The 20,265-nt window shown below is 43.3% G+C and overlaps 1 protein-coding gene across 1 annotated transcript in view; it reads right to left on the reverse strand.

Moving 5' to 3' along the window:
- Positions 1–1,499: 1,499 nt before the first annotated feature.
- LOC120063238 (glycerol-3-phosphate acyltransferase 4-like) overlaps positions 1,500–20,265 on the reverse strand; it is a 30,208-nt gene continuing 11,442 nt past the window's right edge. The window contains exons 5-13 of the mRNA XM_039013477.1: positions 15,786–15,860; positions 15,581–15,670; positions 8,602–8,695; positions 8,186–8,301; positions 6,606–6,661; positions 6,365–6,450; positions 6,157–6,285; positions 2,417–2,496; positions 1,500–2,250 (exon numbers count right to left, since the gene is read on the reverse strand). Coding sequence (XP_038869405.1) covers positions 2,142–2,250; positions 2,417–2,496; positions 6,157–6,285; positions 6,365–6,450; positions 6,606–6,661; positions 8,186–8,301; positions 8,602–8,695; positions 15,581–15,670; positions 15,786–15,860 — 835 coding nt within the window. The 3' untranslated portion in view covers positions 1,500–2,141. The remainder of the gene's footprint in view (positions 2,251–2,416; positions 2,497–6,156; positions 6,286–6,364; positions 6,451–6,605; positions 6,662–8,185; positions 8,302–8,601; positions 8,696–15,580; positions 15,671–15,785; positions 15,861–20,265) is intronic.

Genomic DNA, 20,265 nt, shown 5'->3' on the forward strand with positions numbered 1-20,265 from the left:
GCCCCTGAACAAGGCAGTTAACCCACCGTTCCTAGGTCGTCATTGAAAATAAGAATGTGTTCTTAACTGACTGGCCTAGTTAAATAAAGGTGTAAAAAAAAATATTTAAAAAAATATTTAAAAAAATTCGGCCAAATCGGTGTCCAAAAATACCGATTGTTATGAAAACTTGAAATCAGCTCTAATTACCATTCCGATTAAATCGGTCGACCTCTACAAGAGAGGGCCGCCCACCAAAACTCAAAGACCAGGCAAGGAGGGCATTAATCAGAGAGTCAACAAAGAGACCAAAGATAACCCTGAAGGAGCTGCAAAGCTCCACAGCGGAGATTGGAGTATCTATCCATAGGACTACTTTAAGCTGTATACTCCACAGAGCTTGGCTTTACGGAAGAGTGGCCAGAAAACAATAAGCAAACATGTTTGGTGTTCGCCAAAAGGCATGTGGGAGACTCCCCAAACATATGGAAGAAGGTACTCTAGTTAGATGAGACAAAAATTTTGCTTTTTGGCCATCAAGGAAAGCACTATGTCTGACGCAAACCCAACACCTCATCACCCCGAGAACCTCGTCCCCGCAGTGAAGCATGGTAGCATCATGCTGTGGGGATGTTTTTCCATTGGCAGGGACTGGGAAACTGGTCAGAATTGAAGGAATGATGGATGGCGCTAAATACAGGGAAATTTTTGAGGGAAACCTGTTCGTCTTCCAGAGATTTGACACTGGGACGGCGGTTCACCTTCCAGCAGGACAATGACCCAAAGCATACTGCTAAAGTAACACTTGAGTGGTTTAAGGGGAAATATTTAAATGTCTTGGAATGTCCTAGTCAAAGCCCAGACCTCAATCCAATTGAGAATCTGTGGTATGACTAAAAGATTGCTGTACACCAGCGGAACTCATCCAACTTGGAGCTGGAGCAGTTTTGTCTTGAAGAATGGGCAAAAATCCCAGTGTCTAGATGTGCCAAGCTTATAGATACATACCCCAAGAGACTTGCAGCTGTAATTGCTGCAAAAGGTGGCTCTACAAAGTATTGACTTTGGGGGGGGTTGAATAGTTATGCATGCTCAAGTTTTCTTGTTTGTTTCACATAAAAAAATATTTTGCGTCTTCAAAGTGGAAGGCATGTTGGGTAAATTAAATCATACACCTTTTTTTTTTAAATTCCAGGTTGTAAGGCAACAAAATAGGAAAAATGCCAAGGGGGTGAATACTTTTGCAAGACACTCTAAGTAAGTAAAAGCACAGAATGCTGCTTAAACCACAGCTATTGTGAGCTGGCAGACAGCTCAGAAATAAGCTTCATGGTCGATTAGGACGGGAGGCAAAGTGAGTGTTTAGATTATGTAGGCTAGTTTAGATGAGACAACGGTGGAGTATCTACTACACTTCAACAACCCTCAGTCACTGAGAATGTATATTCTCCACATCATAATGTGAACAGTCTTCCACATTCCATGAAGACAAGAACAGAAACAAAAAACAAAACCCAAGCTCCACTTTAACATAACTCCTATATTTTACACGTGAATACAATGCTTAAAATAAAAGGTTTTCATTGAAAAAAACTATTTAAAAAAGTATTACAAACATTCACGTGGTACCTTGCCATATCAGTCTGTTGGGAACAACATGGTCACAGATTTCCCCTTCAGTACAAGCTCTCCAATACTTCTCTATGCTGCACTGCTACGTCCCCTGGCAGATCACTTGTAACTTAAAAAACAATTATGATAACTGTCATAATACTATTAACAATAAACAGAGAGACAGGATAAAAACAAAACATATACATTAACTCAATGAAGGTCATAAATATAGTCACTCAAAAGACAGTGTGTTATCTTCCCTGATGGTGAGAGAACTCTTAGTGTGCAGCATCATGACAGGCTGGTGCACTAGAGGCCAGTCCATTGTCAAATCATTAGATACAGAGGACAGTGCCCAGAATGGGCTGTAACAGCAATAAGAACTTAATATGCCAAGCTGAGGCACTGACCGAGGAAGCCAAGTGAAGAATTCCTGACATGAGGGTTGGAGTATTCCAGGTCAAAAAAATCCTTAAGGGTGCAGAAGGAAGTCCATTCTGTTGATCGGAGACCCACTTGTGGACATCTCATACTCTATACGTTTGACTTCAAGAACGACTGCGGTCCTCTTGGGTTCCCACTAGCATTTTGCTGTATAACTTTTGTTGCTCCTCTTTGAATGCATCTTTTACTTTCCCTCGCTTTAAACCGCCATCCCTACAAAGCAACATCATTCACAAATCCATTACACAGTACTCTGTGATGCTCACATAGGGATACAGCTGAGCAAAACTAAGCTGGGTTTAACAATGACACAGACCTGATATTATAAGCCTATAACCCATGTGTACATGTTTACAGATATTTGCTATGGGTTACTCACCATAGCAAGTCCACCAGCCCTCCTTGCCTGGCGATAGCTGCTTTGACCCGACTGGCAAACTGGACTGCATCCTCTCCTTCCTGTTCAGAAAGGAAAACAAAGATGAAGACCAGGTTGTCACACAAAGGGGACTGGGCCACCTGAGCATCAGACATGTGCTGGAAAGGGTCTCAGTGCACATAATGTATGAAGGACCTATCCTATTCAATGGCTACAGCCACTAACGGGCAAAATTGGCATATTGTAGTATAGTATCAAGTAAATTGACAAACTGGGATATCAAATCAAGCACAGTGCACTTTATGGGCCATGCATCAAGAGGACAGAAGAATCTCTAAATATGGAGTGTTCTGATTCTGTGTGACTATGATCTCTAGGTTACAAAGAGACTGGAGAAGATGGCTGCTCCAAATGTCTGCACCAAGTACTAGTTTCCCTTCAAGCAGCAAGTGGAAAATGTATTCAAAGGGCAGGACACCTCTGAGGACCAGTTGGATCCCAGCCCAAGTTCCTTCAACTCTGACATTTAAAGAAAAATGTCCCAATCTTCCCTCCCTCTGCTTTCTACATCAAAATGGGACCATCGTCGGTCAATGGCCAGGGCCACAAAGCTAGCCAACCCCTGCCTCTGAACATGTTGTTTTAGAAGTGGGTGGTAGTACTCGACCCTTTCCTGTTATTCATGAACGAGGTCTGACCAAGTTCACATCCACACCCGGCTCAAAATACAAAAATCATTATACCAAGTCACACACATTGGTCATCCACAATCCTGGTACAAATTGCTTTGTCAAGCTCTGGTTGCGCAATCAGCATTAAATGTACTGTGAAAGACAACCTAACATGAGACAGACGCGCTGCGCTGGCTTATGCACATGTTGGTTTAAAGGAGGCAGCCATATTAGCCTCTCAAAATACTGATTTGAATCATATTTCCTTAAAATCAGGGGTGGAAGCTGAGGCCATCAACCTTAAAATGTTCATGAGATGAATGCTGATTTGAAAATCCACTCAAACCAGGATTTATTTGCATCACCAAATGCCAACTCTGGGTAGCTTGAGCATAACCTAGGTAAATCATGCCAGGCTAATGTCAAAGGAAGGTGTGCATCATATGTATCCATTCAATATGACCTACTGGTGTATTTAAATGATAGATTGTGCAATGGCACTAATATCAGCCACATAAAACAGCCAACTTCAGGGAGTTTAGCTTGACTACACAAATGTTTGTTTATTTATTTATTTCACCCTAATTAAACCAGGTAGGCTAGTTGAGAACAAGTTCTCATTTACAACTGCGACCTGGCCAAGATAACGCAAAGCAGTGCGACAAACAGCACAGAGTTACACATGGAATAAACAAACATAGTCAATAATACAATACAAAAAGTCTATATACAATGTGTGCAAATGAGGTAGGACAAGGGAGGTAAGGCAATAAATAGGCCATAGTGGCGAAATAATTACAATATAGCAATTAAACACTGGAGTGATGGATGTGCAGAAGATGCATGGGCAAGTAGAGATACTGGGGTGCAAAGGAGCAAAATAAATAACAGAATGGGGATGAGGTAGTTGGATGGGCTATTTACAGATGAGCAATGTACAGGTGCAGTGATCTGTGAGCTGCTCTGACAGCTGGTGCTTAAAGCTAGTGAGGGAGGTAAGAGTCTCCAGCTTTAGTGATTTTTGCAATTCGTTCCATTCATTTGCAGCAGTGAACTGGAAGGAAAGGCGTCCGAAGGAGGAATTGGCTTTGGGGGTGACCAGTGAAATATACCTGCTGGAGCGCGTGCTACGGTGGGTGCTGCTATGGTGACCAGTGAGCTGAGATAAGGCGGGGCTTTACCTAGCAAAGACTCAGATGACCTGGAGCCAGTGGGTTTGGCGACGAATATGAAGCGAGGGCCAGCCAACGAGAGCATACAGGTCGCAGTGGTGGGTAGTATATGGGGCTTTGGTGACAAAACAGATGGCACTGTGATAGCAAATTGGATGCAGTCTGAGTAGAGTGTTGGAGGCTATTTTGTAAATGACATCGCCGAAGTCAAGAATCGGTAGGATAGTCAGTTTTACGAGGGTATGTTTGGCAGCATGAGTGAAGGATGCTTTGTTTGCGAAATAGATGCTTAATGAGAGTCTGGACAGAGAGTTTACAGTCTAACCAGACATCTAGGTATTTGTAGTTGTCCACATATTTTAAGTCAGAACCGTCCAGAGCAGTGATGCTGGAGGTGCGGGCAGCGATCAATTGAAGAACATGCATTTAGTTTTACTTACATTTAAGAGCAGTTGGAGGCCACAGAAGGAGAGTTGTATGGCATTGAAGCTCGTCTGGAGGTTAGTTAACACAGTGTCCAACGAAGGGCCAGAGGTATACAGAATGGTGTCGTCTGCGTAGAGGTGGATCAAAGAATCACCAGCAGCAAGAGCGACATCATTGATGTATACAGAGAAAAGAGTCGGCCCAAGGATTGAACCCTGTGGCAACAGGCCCTCCGATTTGACACACTGAACTCTGTCTAAGAAGTAGTTGGTGAACCAGGCGAGGCAGTCATTTGAGAAACCAAGGCTTTTGAGTCTGCCGATAAGAATGTGGTGATTGACAGAGTCGAAAGCCTTGGCCAGGTCGATGAATATAGCTGCACAGTATTGTCTCTTATCGATGGTGGTTATGATATCGTTTAGGACCTTGAGCGTGGCTGAGGTGCACCCATGACCAGCTCGGAAACCAGATTGCATAGCAGAGAAGGTAGGGTGGGATTCGAAATGGTCGATGATCTGTTTGTTAACTTGGCTTTCGAAGACCCTAGAAAGGCAGGGTAGGATAGATATAGGTCTGTAGCAGTTTGGGTCTAGAGTGTCTTCCCCCTTTGAAGAAGGGGATGACCGCAGCAGCTTTCCAATCTTTGGGGATCTCAGACGATACGAAAGAGAGGTTGAACAGGCTAGTAATAGGGGTTGCAACAATTTCGGCAGATCATTTTAGAAAGAGGGTCCAGATTGTCTAGCCCGGCTGATTTGTAGGGGTCCAGATTTTGCAGTTCTTTCAGAACATCAGCTATCTGGATTTGGGTGATGGAGAAATGGGGGAGGCTTGGGCAAGTTGCTGTGGGGGGCACAGGGCTGTTGACCGGGGTAGGGGTAGCCAGGTGGAAAGCATGGCCAGCTGTAGATTTGTTTAAATTTAAATTCTCAATTATCACGGATTTATCGGTGGTGACAGTGTTTCCTAGTGCAGTGGGCAGCTGGGAGGAGGTGCTCTTATTCTCCAAGGACTTTAGTGTCCCATAACTTTTTGGAGTTTGTGCTACAGGATGCAAATTTCTGTTTGAAAAAGCTAGCCTTTGCTTTCCTAACTGCCTGTGTGTATTGGTTCCTAACTTCCCAGAAAAGTTGCATATCGCGGGGGCTATTCGATACTAATGCAGTATGCCACAGGATGTTTTTGTGCTGGTCAAGGGCAGTCAGGTCTGGAGTGAACCAAGGGCTATATCTATTCCTGGTTCTACATTTTTTGAATGGGGCGTGCTTTCCAGTATTAATTTTACTGGGGCTAGTGTGCGCTAATCAAATATCATGTTCCTGCCATCATTAAACAACCCACAATAGCCAGTCAAAAACGCCACTGAGCTTAGGGTCTTGAATCAATGTCAAAGCAAACCTCAAGCCTTTTAGCGATATTTTCAAGAAGATGGATTTTAAAAAGAAGACGGTGAGGTTTTGCCCAGACTAACCTCTCTGGTCATGGGTGGCAGGTACCACACACTGCACACAATGGCCCAGCTGCTCATCATCCTCAGCAGGTAGTTGACCATCCCAAACTGGCTGCTGTTCCAGAAGGCATCTCCAAAGCGGGGGTCGTACTGTTGGGACAGGGACATCTGATTAATACTGGGAGACCGGTGAAAACATCACATGCAAGCGCTCGCGACACACACTCACCTTGATGGCCACAGGGTAGACTGTGGAGCCAATCTCAAAGCTGCCTTTTTTAAACATCATTACTGAAGTGTTGTTGATGCAGGTGCCTATGGGGAAAAATCAGTGTTCACAAATGGGGATAGGAAATTATATTAAAGCTAACTTATAATCACATTTCCAATGTAGAAATGCAGTAATCAACACTACTGTAACTTATGTTCAAAACAGTAACTAAAGAAAAACAAAAACAAAAACGACTTACCTTCGGGGAAAATGAGAATAGGAAGTTTAGTTGTGTCTTCTACATGATCACTCAATCTGCAACACAAGAGGTGTTGTAAGTGTACAGTAGAACTGGGCTATATGGACAAATCTATATCCCGATAAATTAACTGAATTCTCACGATAAATAAATAGAACAATAAGTCTAACAATGTGCACCAGTTACTTTTGTATACTTGTAATTGCTACTACTACTTTGAATGTTGTAGTTAGCAATTGCCCAAATTAAAGACTTATTTCAAACTTCACATTTCTCTAGTATAGGCTATCAGTAAAATGTCTTCGATGAGTGGTCGGTTTGGTTGGTGTCAAATTTTTGATTTATCGCCCCAGCTCTAGTGTACAGTATATTGATTAGATACAGCTTGACTAGTCTTTACCAATACACAAACACTAAACCCAAAATAGTCGTTAAATCAAAACATGGTCACAGTAAACCGTCAATGGATTTGTCAATTATCCATTTATACTTAACAAAAAAATGCAAAATGCAACTGAGTTACAGTTCATAAGGAAATCAGTCAATTTAAATAAATTCATTAGGCCCTAATCTATATATTTCACATGACTGGGAAAGAGCGCAGCCATGGGTGGGCCAGCCAATCGGAATGAGTTTTCCTCCACAAAAGGGCTTTATTACAGACAAATACTCAGTCCGGGTGGCTGGTCTCAGACGAATCCGCTGGGGAAGACGCTAGATGTGGAGTTCCTGGCCTGGTGTGGTTATATGTGATCTGTGGTTGTGAGGCCGGTTGGACGTACTGCCAAATTCTCTAAAATGACTTGAGGTGGCTTATGGTAGAGAAATGAACATTCAATTCTCTGGCAACAGCTCTGGTGGACATTCCTTCAGTCAGCATGCCAATCACATGCTCCCTTAAAACTTGAGACATCTGTAGCATTGTGTTGTATGGCAAAACTGAACATTTTAGAGTGGCCTTTTATTGTACCCAGCACAAGGTGCACTTACCTGTGCAATGATCATGCTGTTTAATCAGATTCTTGATATGCCACACCTGTCAGGTGGATGGATTATCTTGGCAAAGGAGAAATGCTCACAAACAGGGATGTAAACTAATTTGTGCACAAAATTTGAGAGAAATAAGTTTATACATTCTGAAAATTTCTGGGATCATTTATTTCAGCTCATGAAACTAACACTTTACATGTTGCGTTTATTTTTGTTCAGTATAAATTCTTTAAGTCTTTGCTAAGGTACAGCTGAGTTAGCCTGGCTGACACGACTAACGTGGTACACAGCGAGGGAGAGCTGTGCCCCACAGGTCTGCACAGGATTATTTTTTGTGCATATATATTTGCTTAGAAATAGAGCGAGCTTTGATTGGTTCTCTCAAACTTTTTTTTTTTTTACAAGGGAATAGGCTTTTTTTTTGTGGGAAAGACTGAACCAACCAGTAAATGCACAGCCCCCTTTAGAATTGACGCATCGTGCTGACAACATCAAGCAGCTTCCGAAGCTCTAGTCAGGAGGACAGTTTGGTACCTACCACACTCCAGCGGAGTGACTTCCAACCCAAAAGTGCAGATGTGCATTACTACCTTTTGGCCACTAGATGTCGGTCTTTGACTTCAGAGCGTTCAAACCAAATGTGTGGACAGGCTTTCACCATAGACTTCTGGATTACGCCCATCAAACCACCATGGATTTGCCCAACCTGGAACAGACACACACACACAGGTGTGGTTTAACAAACATCTGATGATACAGGTCAACAATCTCACACCTGCCTCTCTAAAATACAATTTTAATTCTACATTTTTTGGTAAATTCTCAGTAAGAAAATGTGAGTGCTTGCTTCTAAAATATTTTGTGTTATGGTAGTAAGTAGCACACCAGTAACTTTCTAAATTTGACACTAACTCAATGATTGACAGCAGTCATTCAGTACTGTGGTAGGTAGCATTGTGTCTGACTGCTGTGCTGTTCATCATGGGCTGTTCATCATGGGCCTTACCATTGCATAGCAGCCATCACTGGCCAAGATGATGACGTCGATGGGTGAGGTGTGGTTGGCCACACAGATCCCTCCATTCTTGGGCTTGTTTTCACTGGGAGGATAGATAGAGAGAGAGAGAGGACAGGATGAGTATCAGGAAACAAGACATTATCAGGAAATGACCATTCCAGTGTAAACTAGATCCTAAGAAACCAGTGGATGATGGAAAATGGGTTTGAGGGAGAAGCCAGGCTCCCTCTCCCCTCCCTAATTAACATGAACGTGAGAGAAGACAAATGATGTTGGCATTCAAAGCCTGACCCCCTGAGCATGTTGGACTGGAATAGGAGGTTACATTCAGGAGATAAATGTTGCTGATCATGTTATATTGTTACCAAAACAGAGCCCCTCTTACACCACTTCAGCATTTTCTGCCCCCAGACTAGGCAGGGGAACATGCTGTAACAGGCCCAGGGCTATATGTAGATTCCCTCAGGGGACATAACCCATACTGAATACACCACATTCTTAGACAGTTTGGCCTATTAGAAACATGTTTATGAGCAGTTATTTTCATACCGATGGATAAGTCTTTGAAAACATTTGCACTTAGGGCCAATTTCATGGACAAAGACAAACCTCCTGGTCTTGGGAATAATGATTTGAATGAGTAGGCCTACGGGTTAAATACAGTCCCTGACTATGGCGGCTCATGCAAAAAATGTTTTTACTGCAAAACAAAGGCTATATTGACACATTCATATGACAAGTTCCCTCTGACCTAGAGTTGGTGATAAGGACTATTTCTTAATCTGATTAAGACAAGTCTTTTGCAACATTTCCCCTCATTTTCTTCTTTAAGATGACTCATTTGAATCAGCATTTGGCTAGTAAGGGCTTTGTCAAATACATGTGACTAATGGTTTTGTAGAGTGTTGCTCTCTAGCATGTATTAAAATCAACACATCAAGCCAAGGCTTTGGGCACTGTCTGGCATTGCCTCACACCACAGAAAATGTGTCAATAAAATCAAATCAGAGGACATTTGAACTGTGCAAACTGCCTGCATCATGTCAAAGGGAATGTCCACTTTGTGCTTTTCAAATTTAGCCTAATCAAACACAAACTGTAGCATAAACTGACTGGGGTAGTGTAGAGTCAGGTAAATATAAATAATCTGATTAACTTCCTGCACTACTTCCTGCTGAGCTGTGCCAGCCAGCCCGAACAGTAGGTCTCACCATGGGTCTCTTGACAAACAGTTCCCCCAGAGCACAGGCTATAACACTGTGGGTGTTAAACCCATAAGAGTCTAAGCCCTGTCTAAGCAGGCGGGGGGGAGTTCTACTAAGTTACATGGAATTGTTTTAAGCAGGTCATACCAAGGATCATTCAGCTATTTGATTTTAATTTAAAGACCCCTTGAAAGTATTTTTTTTAAAGTATGATAAATGAATTTTGGGTCCTACTGCTATTAGCCCATACAAACATTGAATAATATATTCACTACACGGCACCGAAATCTAAAGGAAGTCTGTTCTAAAGTGTCTGTCCTATATCTGAAAGATGTTTAGAAAATATATACATTTTTACATGTATTTTGGCACTAAACAGTCTCCATATTCGGAAAGTACAGTCTTGGCCATAAAGACCATCAAGGACAACAACCACCCGAGCCACTGCCTGTTCACCCCGCTATCATCCAGAAGGCGGTCAGTACAGGTGCATCAAAGCGGGGACCGAGAGACTGAAAAACAGCTTCTATCTCAAGGCCATCAGACTGTTAAACAGCCACCACTAACATTTAGTGGCCGCTGCCAACATACTGACTCAACTCCAGCCACTTTAATGAATGGGAATTGATGGAAATTATGTAAAAATGTATCACTGGCCACTTTAAACAATGCCACTTGAGTAATGTAGGATATGTAAACATTATATTATCTCATATGTATATGTATATACTGTACTCTATATCATCTACTGCATCTTGCCATCTTTATGTAATACATGTATCACTAGCCACTTTAAACTATGCCACTTTATGTTTACATACCCTACATTACTCATCTCATATGTATATGTATAGACTGTACACTATACCATCTACTGCATCTTGCCTATGCCGTTCTGTACCATCACTCATTCATATATCTTTATGTACATATTATTTATCCCTTTACACTTGTGTGTATAAGGTAGTAGTTGTGGAATTGTTAGGTTAGATTACTTGTTGGTTATTACTGCATTGTCGGAACTAGAAGCACAAGCATTTCGCTACACTCGCATTAACATCTGCTAACCATGTGTAAGTGACAATTTTTTTTTTTTTTGATTTGATCTCCAGCCTTGTCCTCGTCAACACTCACACCTGTGTTAACGAGAGAATCACTGACGATGTCAGCTGGTCCTTTTGTGGCAGGGCTGAAATGCAGTGGAAATGTTTTTGGAGGATTCAGTTCATTTGCATGGCAAAGAGGGACTTTGCAATTAATTGCAATTCATTTGATCACTCTTCATAACATTCTGGAGTATATGCAAATTGCTATCATACAAACTGAGGCAGCAGACTTTGTGAAAATTGATGTGTCATTCAAAACTTTTGGCCACGACTATTTCCACATTGTTAAGTTATAGCCTTATTCTAAAATTGATTGAGAAAATATTTAATCTACAAACAATACTCCATAACGACGACGCAAAAACAGGTTTAGAATTTGGCAAATTTGATAAAAAATAACAGAAATACCTTATTTACTTAAGTATTAGTCCCTTTGCTATGAGACTCGAAATTGAGATCAGGCGCATCCTGTTTCCATTGATCATCCTTGAGATGTTTCTACAACTTGATTGGAGTCCCTTGGTGGAGATGGGAGAACCTTCTAGAATGACAACCATCTCTGCAGCACTTCATCAAATCAGGCCTTTATGGTAGTGGCCAGACAGATTGCACTCCTCAGTAAAAGGCACATGACAGCCCACTTGGAGTTTGCAAAAAGGCACCTAAACAAGATTTTCTGGTCTGATGAAACCAAGATTGAACTCTGAGCTAAATGCCAGGTGTCACGTCTGGAGGAAACCTGGCACCATCCCTACAGTGAAGCATGTATCATGCTGTGGGGATGTTTTTCAGCGACAGGGACTGGGAAACTACTCAGGATCAAGGGAAAGATGAACGACGCAAAGAGATCCTTAGCGAAGTCCTGAGCGCTATGGAGCAGACTGGGGCGAAGGTTCTCAGACTGGGGCGAAGGTTCACCTTCCAACAGAACAATGACCCGAAGCACACAGCCAAGACAAAACAGGAGTGGCTTCGAGACAAGTCTATGAATGTCCTCGAGTGGCCCAGCCAGAGCCCGGACTTGAACTCGATCACACATCTCTGGAGAGACCTGAACATAGCTGTGCAGCAACGCTCGCCATCCAACCTGATAGCTTGAGAGGATCTGCAGAGAAGAATGGGAGAAACTCCCCAAATACAGGTGTGTCAAGCTTGCAGGCTGTAATCGCTGCCAAATGTGCTTTAACAAAGTACTAAGTAAAAGGTCTGAATACTTAATTGTTTTATATAAATGAGCAAAAATGTCAACCTGTTCTTGTTTTGTCATTATGAGGTATTGTGTGTAGATGAAATATTCCCCCCCCCCCCACATCAATCAATTTCAGAATAAGGCTCTAACAAAATGTGGGGGGGGAAATCAAGGGGTCTGAATGCTTTCTGAATGCACTGTACTTCAATTATTTGTTTTGACCGTTCGTGAGTCTTTCCATAGAGGGGTCATAATAGTTTATAGGCCAAACTGTTCGGACGTCACAGACAATTTTGTGAGAAGACAGATTGTCGGGATGTCTCGTGGTCTGACAAACACTGCTCTCTGTCACCTTTCACAGCAGATGTGGAAGTGCGACTGATTTTCATGGGGATTTATTTAATTATGCTAAAACAGATTTCCGCCGGGTGCGAACATCGACTCTAGGGTTTTTTAGTGACTGAACAATGATGGATTTGCTGATATTTCTCTGCCGCTAGTGCCTTTAGTGACACCTAGCCTGGTAAAGTCCGTGGCAGCAGTTTGTGCTGGGTTCCTCTCAGGGTAGTCTACCCCAATGTGATCGCCTTGTTTAAACTACCAAACAGGCAAAGCATCAATACAGGCCTATGATCAAATCCTACTACTCCGGCTCTGACGCTTGTTGGATGTGGCAGGGCTTGCAAACTATCACGGATTACAAAAAGGGAAACCCAGCCGCGAGCTGCCCAGTGACTCAAGCCTACCAGAAGAGCTAAATGCCTTCTATGCTCGCTTTGAGGCAAGCAATACTGAACCATGCATGAGAGCACCAGCTGTTCTGGATGACTGTGTGATCACGCTCGCCGTAGCGGATGTGAGTAAGAACTTTAAACAGGTATAATTCACAAGGCTGCAAGGCCAGACGGATTACCAGGACGCCTACTCAGAGCATGCGCTGACCAGCTGGCAAGTGTCTTCACTGACATTTTCTACCGCTCCCTGACCTAGTCTGTAATACCAACATGTTCCAAGCAGACAACCATAGTCCCTGTGCCAAAGAACGCCAAGGTAACCTGTCTAAATGACTATTGCCCTGGAGCACTCACATCTGTAACATCTGAAATTCATTGAAAGGCTGGTCATGGCTCACATCAACACCATCATCCTAGCCACCCTGAACCCACGTCAATATCAACCCAACAGATCCACAGATGACACTCGATTGCACTCCATACTGCTCTTTGCCACCTATGTGAGAATGCCGTTTTTTGACTACAGTTCAGCATTCAACACTATAGTGATGAGCTTGGAGGGCACTAAGCTAAGGACCCTGGGACTGAACACCTCCCTCCACAACTGGACCCTGGACTTCCTGACATGCCACGCTGGACCCTCGGGGGTACGTGCCTAGTCCCATCCTGTACTCCCTGTTCACCCACGATTGTGTGGCCGCGCACGACTTCAACACCATCATTAAATTTGCCAACAACACAGGCCTGATCACCGACGACAACGAGACAGCCTATAGGGAGGAGATCAGAGATCTGGCAGTGTGCTGCCAGAACAATGACCTCTCCCTCAACATCAGCAAGACAAAGGAGATGATCGTGGACTACAGGAAATGGAGGGCTGAGCATGCACCCATTCACATTGACAGTGGTTATAGCGGAGCGGGTCGAGAGCTTCAAGTTCCTCGGTGTCCACATCACTCAGGATCTATCATGGTCCACACACACCAACAGTCGTGAAGAGGGCACAACAATGCCTCTTCCTCCTCAGGAGGCTGAAAAGATTTGGCATGGGCCCTTAGATCCTCAAAGTTCTACAGCTGCACCATTGAGAGCATCTTGACTGGCTGCATCACCGCTTGGTATGGCAACTGCTGCTTGGCATCCAACCACGCTACAGAGTGTAGTGCATACAGCCCAGTAAATCACTAGGGCCGAGCTCCCTGCCACCCAGGACTTCTATATATATCAGGCAGTGTCAGAGGAAGGCCCTAAAAATTGTCAAAGACTCCAGCCACACAAGTCATAGACTTCTCTCTGCTACCGCACAGAAAGTGTTATCGATGCACCAGGTCTGGAACCAATAGGACCCTGAACAGCTGCTACCCCCAAGCCATAAGACGGCTAAATAGTTAGTCCGGTTAACTATTTGCATTTACCCTTTTTGCACAAACTAGGGATGCATGATATATCGGTGAACATATCGGAATCAGCCGATATTAGCTTAAAATGCCAACATCGGTATCGGCCCGATGTGTAGTTTACCGTCGATGTTAAAAACCGATGTCAAAGCTACCGTGCATACCTACATGACGTAATGATGCCACGTAAAATTTTGCACTACACGTGCAACACAGCATTCCTAACCTAGCCCACACAGTGTCTGCTGTGTGGATCAAGCAGTCAACAAGTCGAGCAGTCATTTGAAAGAGTAAGAACATTTCAGCGAGACAACTCAAAAGGCGAAAACATTAAAAACACCAAGATAATGGAATGAATTACCCTTGACAATCAACCGTTCTTTATCGTGGGTGATGTTGGCTTTCGCCGACTGGTCGAGCACCGGTACACACTACCAAGTGCACTATTTTTTAAATGTTGCCCTACCGGAGTTACACAGTAATAGCGTCACTGCTATTAGCTTCACGACATACATACTCTGGAACGCCGTTTGGGTCTTCACGCGTAAAATAAGATACAGTAGCAATGTCAAAGCTGTACAAAAAAGTCTGCAAACACCGGCCACTAACGATGTGTTTACAATACCGCGTTGGTAATAAAGCATCATTTGTTCAACCGCAATTTCTGGGGTAGCTAGCTTTAGCTTGGTACCTAGCTGGCACCAATACAACCAGCCTGATAACAATGACCAGTAGAAACTGAGTCATTTTCATTATTCTTAGCAATGATTTAGGAATCATTGTGTGTAAGTATTAGCTAGGTTGGCACCTGTTGTTCGCCTATTGAAATTGATCTTCAGTTCATAAAAATAAATAGCTAGCCAGCTACTTAACCCTGTTGCCCAAAGCTAACGTTATAAGCAGCCAGCTAGCTTCATCTGTCTAGTGAGGCTTGACCGGACTATGTGTTGTGAAGCTAGCCACCGTAAGGTTTAGGCACAATAGTGGAATAGTGTTATTTGACACGCATCTTTTTTGACACGCCAAGACCCAAACGGCGTTCCATAGAAATCCTGGTTGAGAATGAAACGACTTAACGGAACAGCAAGTAAGTGAAAGAAATAGGTTTTGATTATGTTTTACTGGTAATGGGGACATACGTAAATGCCAACAAAATAACTTTTTGGTCAGTGTGGTGTGTGTGTAACCTTTATTTAACTAGGCAAGTCAGTTCTTATTTACAATGACGGCCCGGACAATGCTGGACCAAATTGTGCGCCGCCCTATGGGACTCCCAATCACGGCCGGATGCATTAACATGCTTTCTATGTGTATGCCTAGTGGTGTTGCTGCTTACCTGTCGTGGTAGGTGATGATGGCAGTGAGCGCTCTGACACAGATACGGTAACACATCAGATGCACCTGCTCACTGAGGAAGTTCTTCATCCTTCAGGAAGAACACAGAAAACAGCTTGGTACCTAGCAACACCAATGTTACTACCGTAATTACTATGTTACGACTCAGGTAAAAGGAAAGTGTTACAATGATGAGAAATCCTTACCTCCCATTTGGAAGAAACCCGATGATGGATGTGAGAACGACGAGAAGACCCACCCCGGTGAAGGCAAGAGTTACTCTGTCAGAGAACACACAGAGCTCCAGTCAAACACAGCTCAGTACAGCCCATTCAGCCAATTCTAATCATAGGACTTCTGTGTTTGAGCTCATCATGTGCATATCACACAACATAAGACATTTTCAAAGTGTCTTTAACAGACAGTTGCGGCAATGCTTTCACTCCCACTAATGCTAGCTGCCAAGTGGACATGGATTACTCTGGATACGAAATGACGTTGCGGTTATCTGACTGAAACTTTCATGAGGTAGTCACTTGGAATGCTTCTCCAACAGTCTTGAAGGAGTTCCCACATATGCACTTGTTGGCTGCTTTTCCTTCACTCCGCGGTCCAACTCAACCCAAACCATCTCAATTGGGTTGAGGCCGGATGATTGTGCAGGCCAGGTCACCTGATGCGGCACTCCATCACTCTCCTTCTTGGTCAAATAGCCCTAACACCGCCTGGAGGTGTGTTTTTGGGTCATTGTCCTGTTGAAAAACAAATGATAATCCCAAACCAGATTAGGATGGCGTATCCCTGCAGAATGCTGTGGTAGCCATGCTGGTTAAGTGTGGCTTGAATTCTAAATAAAATCACTGAGTGTCACCAGCAAAGCACACCCACACCTCCTCAATGCTTCACGGTGTGAACCACACATGCGGAAATCACCTGCATCTCACAAAGACACAGCGGTTAGAACCAAAAATCTCCAATTTGGACTCAGACCAAAGGACGGATCTGCACCAGTCTAAAGTCCATCGCTCTTCTTCTTATTGGTGTCCTTTAGTAGTGGTTTCTTTGCAGCAATTCGACCATGAAGGCCTGATTCACAGTCTCCTCTGAACAGTTGATGTGTCTGTTACTTGAACTCCGTGAAGCATTTATTTGGGATGCAATTTCTGAGGCTAGTAACTCTAATGAACTTATCCTCTGCTGCAGAGTTAACTCTTGGTCTTACTTTCCTGTGGCGGTCCTCCTGAGTAGGGATGGGTACAGAAACCCTGTATTAAATGGGCCTGTGGCTAAATTATGAAAGACTGTAGTATCGATAAGCTCCGACGGTATCGGTTCTGCTTTCGGTACTGGAGAAATAAAGAAAATACATTCCTATATATTATTGCTACATAAACGTTATCTTGCACATTCTCACTAACCGTTTCTAATTTGCAATAAGATTAAGACATTTGTCTATGATGCATTTTCGCTATTCCCAATCCAGACGAGAGATCTCTCGGGCGGAGCCTGTGTCTCTCACACGCTGCAACACACACAAGAAAGACCCTGCTCTCAATTGTAGACGATGGCGGAGAGAACTAAACATTCAAAAGTGTGGTTACACTTCAGAGTCGATGCTGATAATGCTCGTTGCCACAAGTGTAACAAGACTTTTGCTTGTAAGGGTGGAAACACGAGAAATCTGTCCAAACATCTATCGAAAGTGCATCATGTACAGGCAGAGAAATGCAGTTTGACTGCCTGCTCGTAGTTCATCTCTCGTTGTCCAATCTACGTTATGCTAGCAGCCTAGAGCCCACACCTAAATTATGCAAACATGGGTTCATGATCAAAAGTAAACATTAGGTAGCTCATTGTTTAGCTATGAATAAATTAAAATCCCCCATTTAAAGATTGAAACTTTTTGGGTCAAGTTGCAGCTACAATGAACCAACCCTCTAATACCGCTGGTCCAAGCCAAAGACAAGCCCAAAGCCCCTTCACACTGGCAGCTAGTGGGAGGATGACCGAGTAGAGGGTGAATGAGTGCCACCTAGCAGTGACCAAGTTCATAGTGAAAGGCCTACACCCCTTTGCAACAGTGGTGTCCAAGGGCTTTAGGTAACAGTCTGTCAGTATATACTGAGTTGTACAAATTTGTAGGCTATTGTAGTATAAAAGGGTTATGTTAATCCCATCACAATAACACAATTATAATTCAACACAAATTCTTTTTTGTTTTTTTTACACTGTAGGGAGATGAGCAAGGCACTCAACCCCAAATATACCCCTCCCTCCTGGAGTTACCTCAGTGACACATTGATTCCTACCTGGTATGGTGTAGAAAAGGCCAATGTGATCGCTGAGCTGAAGGACGTGCCAAAGCTGGCCATCACATCAGACGGGTGCACCGGCCTCTGTCAGGACCACTCTCTCACGGTTACAGTGCACTACACAAGCCAAGGCAGTGTAAAACAGAAGGTCCTCCACACCAGGGCAGTGTACAAATCGCAAACAGGCGAAGTAGTGGCAGAGGAGATCTCAGACATTCTGGAAGAGTTTGAGATAGAGCCGAGCAAGATTGTAACTGTGAGTGTTGATAATGCTGGCAATATGGATGTTGCCATCAAGAGGCTACACATCCTACAAATAGGATGCTTGGCAAACACATTGAATCTGGCAGCACAGAAAATCTACAGAATGACTTAAACGGGCAGCCCGAATCAGAGCAGTGGTCGTGTGGTTCAAGAGATCCTCGATGTCCAAAACAGTATTGAAGGAAAAGCAGAAGCTCATTGGTAAGAAGCCAGTTCAATCTATTAAAGTATTATTTTGAAATTCCCACATTTAACAATTTAATTCAATATTCAAGTGTGTGGTAATTAAATGTCTGTTGTTGTTTCAGGCCTTCCGCAACACTTAATCATCCTTGATGTCAAGACCAGATGGAACCCGCACTATCTAATGATAGAAGATTCATGGAGCAGTATCCAGCGACCCACGACTGCGAAAAGCAATGACCAAGGACAACCTGGACCATCTGAAGGAGGAGGACTTCCATAAGGCTGAGGAGTTTGTCCAGCTCATGGGAATCCTCTATACATCCACACTGTGTGTCATGTGAAAAGAATGCCACGTGGACAGAACATACCCGTCCTCCAAAAACTGGAAGAGCACTTCACTGTGAACATGAAGACAGGTTTGTGGCAACCATCAAAGAGAAGGTGTGGGAGAACCTCTCCGAGCACTATCAGGATGAGGACATTCAAGCCTTCCTGCATGAGGTCACAGCAATGGACCCCAGATTTAAAGGGAGGCCGGTGAGTGACGCCACCTGGGACAGGCTGAGGAAGGCAACTGTTGAGGCCAATGTGACTAGAGCAACACCAGGGCTGTCAGAGGAGCCGGAGCAGACAGACAGAGCACCAGGAGGAGTCTGAAGGAGGATGAGAGGAAATGGAGGAAACAGTCCCTCCATTGTACAAAACAAGGAGTGCCTTGGAGGAGCTGTTCTCAGAAGAGGACAGGGAGTTGTGAGGTTGACGATCCAACAGGACACCTCGTCCCTCATCGAGCATGTTGACCTAGAGGTCGAGCTCTACAAAGGCCTGCCTCCCATCCCCATGGCTAAAGATCCTGTGATGTGGAGGTGGGAGAAGAGAGCTACTCTGCCCCTCACACACATTGAAACAAGCTACCTCTGTGCTCAAGCCTCCTCCACCCCTAGCGAGAGGGTATTTTCGACTGCAGGGAACACAATAAGCCAGGAGAGGTCCCGACTTCTAGAGAAAGACCAACATATTCGCCTTCTCTGGAAGAAGAACTGCTAGTCCTTTTGCAGCCTACCTGCATGCCCCAACCGTGTTGCTCTACACCACTGTATTTTCTTTTGCAGGAAAATAGTTTATTTCATTTGTTTTACATTTCCATCACCACAACATGAGTCTATAATAGTGATTTGTTCAAAACATTACTGTTTATTTTGCTGTAAATAGTTTATTTAAAATTTCAGAAAATAAGTAATGTTAATTCTGTCCTTAATTTGTTGTTTTTTTCTGTACATTTTTTTTTTAAACGATAAGAATACCGTTAAAGTACCGGATCGATAAGCAGTATCGGTAAGAGTAGGAATACAGTTAAAATCTTAAGGATACCTATCCCTACTCCTGAGAGCCATCATGGCACTTGATGGTTATTACGACTGCATTTGAAGAAATGTTCAAAGTCCTTGAAATGTTCTGCATGTCTTAAAGTAATGGACTGTTGTTTCTCTTTGCTTATTTGAGTTCTTCTTGCTATAATCTGGATTTGGTCTTTTACCAAATAGGACGATCTTCTGTATACCCCCTACCTTGTCACAACACAACTGATTGGCTCAAACACAAGAAGTAAAGAAATTCCACAAATTAACAACGCACCCCTGTTAATTGAAATGCATTCCAGGTGACTGCCTCATGAAGCTAGATGAGAGAATGCCAAGAGTGTGCAAAGCTGTCGTCAAGGCAAAGGGTGGATAACTTTGTAGAATAATATATTTGAGATTCTTCAATGTATAACTTTTGACTGGTACTGTACGTTCCCTCAATTCTCTAGAATGTAGAGAAAGGGGCAATTCCAGAGGATGCTATGAAATGAATCTAAAAACAGTTATTTTCCCTGTCTTTATAAAACAAGAAATTAATCATTGTTCTCTACAATATTGTAACT

This window comes from Salvelinus namaycush, chromosome 18, assembly GCF_016432855.1.
Source record: "Salvelinus namaycush isolate Seneca chromosome 18, SaNama_1.0, whole genome shotgun sequence".
Taxonomy (NCBI): Eukaryota; Metazoa; Chordata; class Actinopteri; order Salmoniformes; family Salmonidae; genus Salvelinus; species Salvelinus namaycush.